Genomic DNA, 11,636 nt, shown 5'->3' with positions numbered 1-11,636 from the left:
TCCCACACGCCAGGGCTTCAACACAGCAGCATCAACCCAGCTGTTGCCCAGCAACCAATTACCCAAGATATGCACTTCCTCTTTGAAGATTAAAATCCACTAACCTCCCTGCTTGAGCCTGGGTTTGTAGAGATCCGTTTTACATAATACAGTACGGCAGCGTTTGCTATATGTAGACAGTCAACCCACTTGCACCACCATTTTCGTGTTTGTTTTCAGTAACACACGGGAATGTTTGTTAAATGATGAGTGAGGTATTCTGAATAGCTGACAGATTAATTTTAAGCGGGACAGCAATTACTTTGATGCGTAAGTAGGAGTGCAGAGGTTTTTGGTGCAAAACACACCACAAAGTACATGAAAGTGTATTCACCAACTATGACTACGTTTTTAGAAGTACTGAGTAAAATAGGATTGCAAATGGACAACGATCAAGGACATTGTCTGTTTACCTAGGATTTACAGGAAAAAACACGACTTCATCCACATGATTGAACCACAGAGGGCAAAACAAAAATAGGACGTTAATGCTGTTTGAGGTTTACTATGACCTTCTTCCTTGCTAATCAGACACGTGTTGACAGGTCACCTCCACAGCAGCCTCATGACCAATAACAACAGGTGACCTTGAGCCTTCAAACAAATAGGTTAAAAGGGATGTTATGGTCGTCAGCATGTCGACAGTCTACAGGAAGTAGGAAGTGATACGAGTATACTGTAGTAGATGATCAACTACATACCGGTAGCTCCAAAGCAAGTCAGACGACCCAAAATGTTTGCAATTCTACATTACATTCAACATGATTATTTAGCGCTACCTTTTAAAGTCGCAGTACACCATTTGAGTCACTGCCTCTGATAGATAGCTCTTTAAATACAGTATCAGAGAATATTCAAACATGATCGGGTTAGAAACTTTATTAAACAAATGAAGGCAATGCACAGCTTAAACTCAGTCCTAAATATGTTTCAAGTGCTACTGTAGGTGCCACACCACATTACAGTTAATATTAGAATAGCACAGCCACTCAGATATACTTCTATAGACCTTTGCAACATAAATAGCAGCTACAACTGTGTTTAAATAGTCTTAAATAGGCTCAACATGCTTATTCTCTGAAGTCAGTGCCATCAGACAAACAGGAGTGCAGAGAGAAGAGGGTTAAAGTGGGTGTTTTTATAGGCACAGAAGTGCTGCCCTCTGGAGGGCAGGAGGCGACGGTGGAGACTGATGCAGCAGAGTTGTCTAGGCGACCACCCACTGGAGGATGCTGGTGTCCTTCCCGCCAGTGGAGATCAGGTGACTGTCGTCGTGGAGAAAGGCAACATTGGTCACATGGCTGCTGTGGCCACTGTAGGTATGGCTCGGGGCCTGCATGGCGTGACAAGGGAGACAAACAAAGAGAAGGTTCATAATTCATCCACTGAGGGGCAAATCCTAACTTCCACTTCCGTCAAATGTCCCCTGAATGATTAACTTACATATGTTTAGATGCAAACAAGTTAATTTAAGTGAAAACACTAATATAAAAGCATATAAGATGTAAATGACGACAAGCGTACCCTTGGCTGGGAGCAGGGGTTGGAGAACAAGTGCACTTTGCCAAAGTCGTCAGCAGAGGCCAGCAGGGAGGAGTCATGTGACTTGCACACGGCGTTGATGTCTGTGCCGTCAGCACCGTCGGGCCAAACACCTAGATTGAACCAGCGATGTAGTGGTAAAGAAACAATAGCTGGATAAACTGTGATCGCCAGTCGTGGTGAAAAAAAAGTCACGCTTAAGTGTTTATACTTTCAAAGCATTCTTCAGCAAAAGGTGGGTAGACGGTAAACGCAAGTAAACACTCTACTACTCCACTAGATAGAACCAAACCAGAGGCAGGAAACAATATAGACTCCCACTTGATACAACTGCAAAGACTAACAGCTCCATTTTAAAATGATTGACTGCTGTCACAATCACCAATTTCTAGAGTGACCTGAACCGACTGTTTAAAGAACTCAGTTACAGATGACGCATAGAAGTTTCATTTCTTGTCTTTATAAAGCTACAGTCTGGTTGCCATCATTACCCCATATCACAAGTGAAACAGGAAGTGGTGACTCACCAAAGACGCTGAAGCCTAGTACACAAGTGGAGGTTGCCCACTCCACATTACGAACTAGGTCCATGCTCGTCACATGTTTGCCACTGGAAGCTTCCCCTTTACCACAAACAGAAGATAAGCTTGAATGTACCACAACACTATAGTTATAGACAGAATTATCCGTTTGGACAAAAGAGACTCACAGAATAGGATCTCGTAGTCTCCTGAGTTGGTTACAATGTATTGGCTGTCGACGGACCAATCCAGGTGGGTGACAAAACTGGAGTGACCCTATGAGGAAAATAAATAAACAAAATCACAAAAATGTTAGTGTAATAGTTTTTAAAACAGGGATTTAATTTCCCCATCAATGGGATTGTCTTTATTACTTACAGTACATTTCCCCACGCGGCTGTACTTCTTGCCATTCTCCGTCACGGCATAGATGTAAACAAAGTTGTCATGGGAACCTACGGCTAGGAAGTTGCCGTCTGAGAGCAGGAGAGTTAGGTTAGTTGTGATTGTGAATGTAGGAGGAGGTGGATAAGAACACTGTATAATCCTGTACCGTTCAGTTCAGACAGATGGCCAGCCATTTGAGATTTCACTTATTGGAGCCATAAACAACGTGTATATTTAAGGTGGGATTTATAATATTAGAAATGACTCTTGCACGGTACCTGGGGAGTACTTGACATTAGAGATGATCTCGTTGCCATCAGTGTGCATGTACACCAGGTCTTGTGTGTCAGTGTCCAGCACCAACCACCTACAGACAGGATGAGGAAAGTATAGGAGAGGTTATTTGATGGTGTCATTGCACTGATACTATGAAATCAAATTCCATACCAAATCCTTCATCCCGTCCAATTGAATTGTGCTGTTAGCATTTCATTGTCCAATAAGAGATGATTGTCAAGCCAATGCGTGAGGATCTGAAGTACCTTCCTGTCATGGTCCCCACTGCCAGCACAGCTCCACTGGGATGGAACCCGGCAGAGCGCCCTGGGTCCTGGAAGATGGAGGGAGACATGGAGGATCAACAGGGTGCCCATCACATACAAGTCAGGACAACTACTATGGACTGATGTAAATTCACTAAGCTAGATGTTGCAGGTGCCTTTGTCATTACAGCAAGGTAACCAAGTGCGGATCTGGACCAAGTACAACTCTCTTCTTGAAGCTGGTGTATATTCAAAAGGAGAGTAGCTACAGAGAAGAGTTGGAAGATTGAGCACCTCGGTGGTCTTGCTCCAGAGAGGCTGATGGGAGTTGGTGTCCCATAGGTGGACCTGCTTGTCCTGGCCACAAGTCACAAACTGCTCCATGGAAGGATGGATGTCCAGACCCCACAGCTCATCTGTGTGACCCTGAGAGATTAAGAGAGAAGGTGAGATGATAAAGGGTATTGCATGTACAGAAAAAGCAAAATGAGACAGATGAGGAAGAACGGTAAAAGAGGAAGGGAGAGAAGAGAAATATGGGGGTTACAGGTAAAAACATACTTCCTAGTGATATGTTACATTGGCAATTGCCAGGTTGTGTACCTGTACTATAGGGTTGAGTGTTTCAGGGAATGAGCCTATAAGGATGGTGTTCTTGGTGGTCCCCACTAACAGCTCCCCCTGCTTCCCCTCAGTCACGGCTCTCACTGGCCCAAACGCCTCAGGCACCTGAGAGAGAGGACACACGACAGCAACAAGCATAAAACTATACATCTCATCTGTCATTCTCAAGTAGAATTACGGCTGCCCAAAGGACACCTATACAGTTAAACACTTGGTCTTTGTAACTGTTATGTGCTAAGGGGAAAAGTCAAGGGAAGCCATGAGCTCAGCAGTCTCGATTTTGGGTCATAAAGAGTACAGTGTGTCCTTATCTGCATAAGGTTTACTCATCCTTCGGAGTCATCCACACCCTCTTCTCTCACCTCCATCTCACTCTGCTTGTTATAGTCGTGGTCCCAAAGCACCATCCTGCGGTCCTTCCCTCCACCGGACACCAGTGTACCATCCTTCAGCACACACAGGGAGAAGATCCCGCCCTCGTGGGCCTTCGCCACCACCTGGCTGATCCGGTTCCCACCTGTCAATCACAAACCGCTGTCAAATAATATGCTTCAAGGAGGGACGTGAGGTGGACTTCTGCGATGTGTACTTTTTTTCCTAATAAATTGCTTTCATATAAGAAATGGATGTGTGAATTGAACGACTTGTTGCAGAGCACTAAGCTACAGTGGCTGAGAAGGCTACGGTCTTCAAACAGACCTTTGGCCCAGACGTAGATGTTTCCACTGGAGTCTCCTGTGATGGCGTCTCCGTTCTCAGCAAAGGCCACACACAGCACGTACTTGGGCTTCTCGTTTTTCTGGAGAAAAGGTTTAACAGTTCCGTTATAATTAAAAAGTTAACAGGAGGCAGAAGTTAAGTTGTCTTTCGCTCATCCACATACATCGAACAGCCCCTGGCGCTTGGTGAGAGTGTTTCCGTCCATGGTCCAGAAGTTCAAGTGGGACTTCCCACAGGTGACGATCAGGTTGTCGTCCATGGGATGGAAGGCTGCGGCCAGCACTGAGTCATTAGAGCACTGGAGGGGATGACAGGAGAATTAGACCCCTGAACTGGCAGACGATGGTGACTGATTGCACCACAGACTACAACACTTATTCATACCCAGCCCTACACTGCTGACGCCTTCACTTTTCTTTATTTATGATCAGTGATCAATCATGACTAGTCTTTATTGCAGTGATATACCATGCAATACCAAATAAAGCAGCTCTCCTCATGCATACTGTAGATAAGTCTGAGGCTTCATCACCTTCACATCCGCCAGCTGTTTCTCCTTCTGCCAGTTCCACACAGACAGGATGTGGTCATTGGCATCGTCGACGGCACAGAGATGAGCACCACCATTCTGTTGAAGAACAGGTATTAGTCAGAGGCATACGTAATCATGTAAATAAATGGCTCTATTTGTTTCAGACAATTTATAGATATTTAACATATACATGCTGGCTATTGTCATGGAACACGTTTTCAAAGTACTAATGAATGACTTTCTCAAAGTTCGGTCTGTAAGCAGGTTGGGGAGGGCTTACCGACTTGGAGAAGGCCACACAGGTGACTGCCCGGTCAAACACGCCCATCCCAATGACATGCAGGGTATTGAGACTGACCGAATCCCACACACGCACATGAGGAGGCAACAGCTGAGAGAGAGAGTGGGTTTGAGAAAGAAATTGGATACAGTGCAGTCATGCATTATAATGAAATATAAATAATATACAATATAAGATGGCCATAAGAGGATATAACAGGTCATTTCTTCAGAAATTGTTGATTTTAAATGTACCTTGCCCTCTAACAGCTGATAATGAAATTAATGAAAGAGAGAGAAAGAGTGGGTCTGAGAGAGAGAAATTGGAACCACTGCAGTCATACATACACATACATACTACTGTGACCCACATACGATTCCAATAAGAGGTCATTCCTTCAGAATTGAAGAAAATCGTTGATTTTAAAAATGTACCTTGCCATCTTTGGAGGTTCCGGCGACTTGTCCAGTGGCTATGGTGACCATGTCTGGATGGATGCCCAAGCTGTCGGGAAGACAGTACAGTCACAGTGATGTAGCGAATCATAAGGCCAAGTTAACCTTTCCCACTGTCCTCTGGGGAATTCTTGTGTATTTTTCCCTGTATACAACGGGCTGTAATGCCGTCACAGTCAACTCATTTATTCAGCCCTTTATTAATGACCCATGAAATAAACAAACAGTCAATGATACTTGAAAAAGCAAATAACAGGCCCTACAACAAATACACTGGTATGAAAAGCCCTTGAAGCATTAGTGTTGTGATAAGTAATAGTTTCATGAACACATTTGCACATTTTGAAGATAAATTCTACATTATTATAGCCACACTAAAAACAGTTCACAATACAAATGAATGAGTATTCTGGTCAGGTGTATCAAAGAGTTAGCTATTGCCCAACATGTATGAAAATGATACTGTGCAAGTAGGACATTAACATATACCAGGCCAACCTTTGTTTGCACAGGAGACACTAAGCCTCAAACAGGACCTCATTTAAATAAAGTTTATTCTGAATCAATGTGTCATTCAAGGAAGTTCTTGGCACAGTTAGCCTCGGAAAATGCAAAACTACCTTGCCCCGATTTAAATCAAACGATAGCTGATGATTATCAGACAAAACTGTGAATGCCATCTAGTGTGCAATCACATTTAGCTAAATAAATTCCAGATGACACATCTTGCCTTTTGCATAGCTTATTACGTGCTGCACTAAATGCAGTGGGGCGTCACCATCTGGAGTCAAGGCTAAGAAGAAGAAAAAATTTAATTCCTGAAGAAAAGTTGCTTGCTTGCACCAGTCATCTAAAAGGTTATGGTGGTGGAGCTGCTGAACCAAGCACACCAACTAGCCTTACCATTTGACATCGTCGTTGTGGCCCAGGTAATGTCTCTGCTGCTGTTCCTCCACATTGTAGAGCACCACCACGGAGGCATTGAAGTAGACTATCTCCCCGGTGGGGAGCAGGTAGAGGTTGGAGCGGCAGTCTCTGCCCCTGTAACCATACCTGGACAACCGAAGGTTAAGGACCACAACAGTAATCCTGTCTGAACAATTATACTGTTGAACAGTAGGAGGCTGATGCAATCTCAGAATTTATGGAAGGGAAGTACAATACAAATCAAGAAGTTACTCCCCAGAGGCCATAAACTCACACACAAGTAATCAACTATAAAAATAGTAATGTGGTACTATATTCAGGTGTGATGACAGTACTGCAGCACTGAAATGTTCTTTCACAAATGCACATTATAAACTGGGTGGTTCAAGCCCGGAACACTGATTGGCTGAAAGCCGTGGTATATCAGACCGTATACCACAGGTATGACAAAACATGTATTTTTACTGTTCTATTACGTTGGTAACCAGTTTATAATAGCAATAATGCACCTCGGTGGTTTGTGGTATGTGGCCAAACTCCGCGTTGCGTGGGGCCTAAGAACAGCCCTTAGTCGTGGTATATTGGTCATATACACCCCCCCCCCCCGTGGCCTTATTGCTTAAATATATTTCTGCAGCCATTGTCCATCACAAGCTTTCCCTGCCTCATCTGGGGTGTAATCCTTACTCCAACCCTAGCAAACTGGGAAAAAAAGCAACAAAAACAAGTTTATGTTGGAATAGTTCAGGTAGGTTACACCCTGTTTTGTTTTCCGTTTGGTTCGTAGTGAATACACCCCTGTATGCCTTGCAGCACTACTCTCTGTTTGTCAGTGACAGAAGGATACACCCACTGCAGTTTGAGCTTGTGCTCAGGCAGCGCACCCTTGTGGTCCAGTCTGTAGCTGTCCCTCTTCTGGTCAGGCATGTGCATGGTGACTGGCCGACCCCTCAAGAACATCCTCACATAGCCATCCTCTGATACAAGGAGAGGGGGAGAGAACAGGGAGATAAGAACTTGCAGGAGAGAGAGAAATTGTTTTTTTAAATGGTGAAACACTTCCTATCTATACCGTTCCTTGCTAGCATGAACGGTAGATAGTGAAATGTAAGTCTTTTGTACATAAGCACGGCAACAAAGTCTGTTCCCTCAATCATATAACAGGTAGGATTTGTGCGTCGAATCACTGAAGCATGATGGCAAAAGACACAGCTTCAGTGTATGTCATTTCAAACGGTTCTGAAGCTTTGCACAAAAACATGACATTGAGGCACTACAATAACTCAGGGCACCCCATAATACGGTCTCTCTTGGCTGACATAGCGTCATATTAAAAACAAATTGCGGTTCTGGTTGGCATTATAGTGTTGCGGCTGCTGCCATAACGCCAGTCAATTGAGCTCATTAACGGAGCAGTGTGCTGTCCTTTCTGGCTCTTAGCATGCAGCTCTGTGTTCCCGAATCATCTACCCAAGCACTCAGAGAGGACAAGGGAAAATGCAGGTAATTGGCTTGTTAAAAATGAACACAACCAACAATAACAGACAGGCTATTGGTTGTTGTTGATTGGACATGTTCATTCTGTACTTCAGTGCTCATGGATTCCTGTGTAGTAAACTGGTCAATGCTTGAGGTATAAAAAGAGGATATAAGAGGTATAAGGTATAAAAGGGTGCCGCGTATGGTAAAGGAATCACACGCAGGCCTGTTGCCGTGCTAAGACGTACCTGCATTGACGGCGCATTCTTTGCTGAAACGAGAAAAAGAGAAGTGATTTTCTGAGATGCCGTTTTTAAAAACTCATGGTGTTGCTGCAATGGACTAACTTATTCAGTGACCTCATCCTTTATGCCTCTGACTTTTCTATCTACACTAGAACCCATCTTACCTGCGCCAGAATGCACGGTGAGCATTATCCAAATAGTCTGCAATATTAAAAGTAGTAGTTCATACTGTAGAGCATATAGACAACAAACATTAAATACAGTATTCAAACAATGCGGACGGGAAAATACTGTATTCATGATACAGAAAATACAACTGGTGCCGTGAAATGGAAAATAAGGCCAGTTACGAGAGAGTGAGAGAATGAAATAAAGAGCACGAAAGAGTGACAGAGACAGCACAGACAGTCAATATCCTGTTGGGTGGCCTCTCCAGCACTCCCCTACATCAGCTGAAAAGCAATGAGTTTCTGTCAAAGCCACTGAAAGGTTGCCTAGCTAGGACAGTTTGAGATTACCATAGCAACACAGTCACAGGAGTGATGGTAAGTAAGATAGGAGAGAAAAGTCTAGGAGGAACATTAATTGCCAATCTGTGCATTTTAACTAATCCGAGAGTATAGAGCAGTAGGTTATTCAGTTTGGAGGAAGACTGGATACAATTACAATACTACTGCAGATTACTTTCTTTGACAGCTTGTCTCATTAAATCATGCTTCAAACTGAAACCGTATTAGTAGTACATATGGGCAAATACCAGTTTGGTTAATCGCAAGGCATAGCACACACTAAGATCCAATACAGATTGACAGACTGAAAACTCGAGGGAAGAAGTGCAAGTAAACGGAGAGGCTTTCATGTTTCTGTCTGGCTGAGCATTCATTCACTACAGTGTATTATATCTGGAGCCTGGTTGTTTGTGGGACAACCACAGAGACAGTCGGGGAAGGGCTCTCTTTAAAAAAGTAGCCACATAAAGGCCTGTTTGTCTCCCTGCATGCGGCTTTTCAAAAAGAGGAGGCGCCCTGTTGTGTCCAATGTGAGCCGCTGAAAGATCCAAAACCACGAATTAAAGCAAGGCTTGATGGGAACTGGCAACAGGAAGGCCAGAGAGATAAATAATGGTGTGGCTTGAAAGGCCTCCGACAACACAGTTTATTTCTTTAAGGTTCCTCAAAACAATAAACACTGTACCATTTGGTAGAACGTTAATGTTGAAATCTATGAAGTAAATACTAAAGTACCCATTATAACCTACCATCATTAGGCCTACCTAGTAAATTCCAGGTGCTACCCGAATGCAGAGAACAAAATATGCAAATACATCCATAGTCGACTTCAGGTACAGATTGCTGATTCATCTCCTTTAAAAAGAGCAGGAGATAGAAAAGTGGTCCAACAGGACATCATTCACTCTTCCTCAACCAGTATTTGCATGCACTCAGACCCCTGAATCAAATTTCCCATTCAAATACATGCAATCTGTTCCTCGTCCTCAGGCTCAGCTATCCCATCAAGCCAGTCTGCAATCAGGGTGCCTCAGTCGAAATGTTTAATGCATGTGGATGAGCAAGAGTGCCAATCAACAGTCATTCTGCAGAGCAAGAGGAATCCGTAATCCAGATAAACAAGCTACCCATCCACCCACAATCCCAATGAAACATTGCAACAGCAAGGGGGGGGGAAAATCAACCACAGATAGAAAATGGCCATTCTTTTTGGTTTGTTGACTCACACATCCGTAATGCAAACTCGTAAAGGATCTGCCTAAAACTGGAATGGGACAGAGCTCCCCTTGGCCTATTCATTGACGCTAACCCTAGTGCATATTCACAAAAGTATCTTCCGTTCGGGGAGGATTTTAGAGTCCCAACGCTCGGTCTGAATATTAGCATGCATCGCTTGCGGTACAGTTTTGGAAGCATAAGGACCTTGTCTTTCATATCAGTGAGATTATTATTATTTTAAACAAAAGGTTAAATTAACTACACACCTTTATATGGTTAGTTCCCACACGGCGCTTGTTTACGGAAGACAGAGGCGACCACCTGTGCTAATTAGCTATCTAGCACGCTCCGAACACCTGTGAGTAACGGAAGGAGGACGCCAGAATAGTGTTTCAACTGAAAAAAAAGTGGGCTGCAACTGTGTTACAAATGGTTAAAACAGTGTACAGTAAGTGTATATTTTTGTATTTGTGAAATTATTTTGATGTGATGTTAAAGTAGAGGGCTTTGTGTTTCTAAAACTGTATCGCAAGCGATAATTATTAACGTTTCTAAACGTAAAACAGTGCGTCGGGATTGCCGTTCACATGGTCCCAGCTGATGGCCAATACTTACAGCTGAGAACCCTAGTGATAAGACAGAATGTTCCCTTGGGTTCCCCAGAGCAAAGCTCCCCCATGCAAACACTTATGTTCTTAAAGAGACGATACAATGGAAAGGTCTTTGTACAGTACGAAAGTAACGTTACTTGCATTTCTTTAGATTTCTTAGTCATGTTATCTATGGCTTTAGTTTGTTGTAAATCGCAATTGGTCTTTGCATCATTCTGGCCTTGTTTCTTTGCTGCCCCTCCCCAAACCCCATTGAAAGATAACGCATCAAAAGGTCCTACATAAGATAAAAACAGTTACTGCTTCCTGTTGGAAAAAACTATCCATCGACCCAAAATGGCTTGTCAAACAATCACCTTCCTAACTGAAAAATGTTTACGTATTAATTTACCTGGGTGATCTCTTCATGGTAACTTTTCCGTTAGGTAACAGCACAGTGTTGGCAATGCGGTTCACACAACAGAACCCTGTCGACAACTACCAGGCTTCCTTGTTGATTCAGTTAACTTTAGCTGTGTCCGGAGTCTGGGCACTTTTTCCACCAATGGGGAGGCACTTCCTGACTCTGCTGGACCTCCCTTCTGCTCTGTAACCACACCTCCGTTACCTAAGCCCCTGAAATTTGACACCCTCAGCAGAGTGAGCTCATTGGGGGAAGAGGGAGTGGACGGACTGACTGTATCCATCTGTCTTTCAAAGCTTAATAGCACCTCCATAAAACCAATCAGATCTTGTTATCTGCTATTCAAACAATGAGCAGGTGTAGGGCGTTTCTGTTTGGTACAATCAACCATCCATGCATTTGACTGTGAATACACTGTTCCATCTTCCTTTATTAATCGACTGATGCTGTTAAATACAGTAGCCTACATAACACTGCACCGAACTAAAATTATGGAAGTACATGTTAAAAACACATCAGTAGATCTGAATTTCTATATGTATGTAGACGACATAGAGAGGTCATATGACCTCCACCCGTCTCCTCTCCTCCCTAGACATTAC

At 43.5% G+C, this 11,636-nt stretch overlaps 1 protein-coding gene across 1 annotated transcript; it reads right to left on the bottom strand.

Moving 5' to 3' along the window:
- Positions 1–903: 903 nt before the first annotated feature.
- Positions 904–11,142, bottom strand: LOC120018380 (echinoderm microtubule-associated protein-like 2). The gene is made up of 19 exons (XM_038961550.1): positions 11,023–11,142; positions 8,297–8,319; positions 7,417–7,546; positions 6,546–6,695; positions 5,622–5,691; positions 5,188–5,298; positions 4,908–5,003; positions 4,539–4,673; positions 4,355–4,454; positions 4,018–4,172; positions 3,635–3,760; positions 3,326–3,457; positions 3,032–3,099; positions 2,768–2,856; positions 2,481–2,578; positions 2,291–2,378; positions 2,109–2,204; positions 1,564–1,694; positions 904–1,372 (listed from the first exon to the last, which is right to left on the bottom strand). The coding sequence occupies exons 1-19, from the start codon at positions 11,037–11,039 to the stop codon at positions 1,247–1,249; spliced, it is 1,941 nt and encodes a 646-aa protein (XP_038817478.1). The 5' UTR covers positions 11,040–11,142; the 3' UTR covers positions 904–1,246.
- Positions 11,143–11,636: the final 494 nt, after the last annotated feature.

Source organism: Salvelinus namaycush, chromosome 23 (genome assembly GCF_016432855.1).
Source record: "Salvelinus namaycush isolate Seneca chromosome 23, SaNama_1.0, whole genome shotgun sequence".
Classification (NCBI taxonomy): Eukaryota; Metazoa; Chordata; class Actinopteri; order Salmoniformes; family Salmonidae; genus Salvelinus; species Salvelinus namaycush.
Note: the sequence above shows the minus strand (reverse complement) of the source record. Positions and strands in the feature narration are given on the sequence as shown.

Coding starts and splice junctions, on each gene's coding strand:
- LOC120018380 (XM_038961550.1), bottom strand. Junction 4,173..4,354: donor CATCTACGTCTGGGCCAAAG/GTCTGTTTGAAG, acceptor TGTGATTGACAG/GTGGGAACCGGATCAGCCAG. Junction 2,579..2,767: donor TAATGTCAAGTACTCCCCAG/GTACCGTGCAAG, acceptor TCCTGCTCTCAG/ACGGCAACTTCCTAGCCGTA.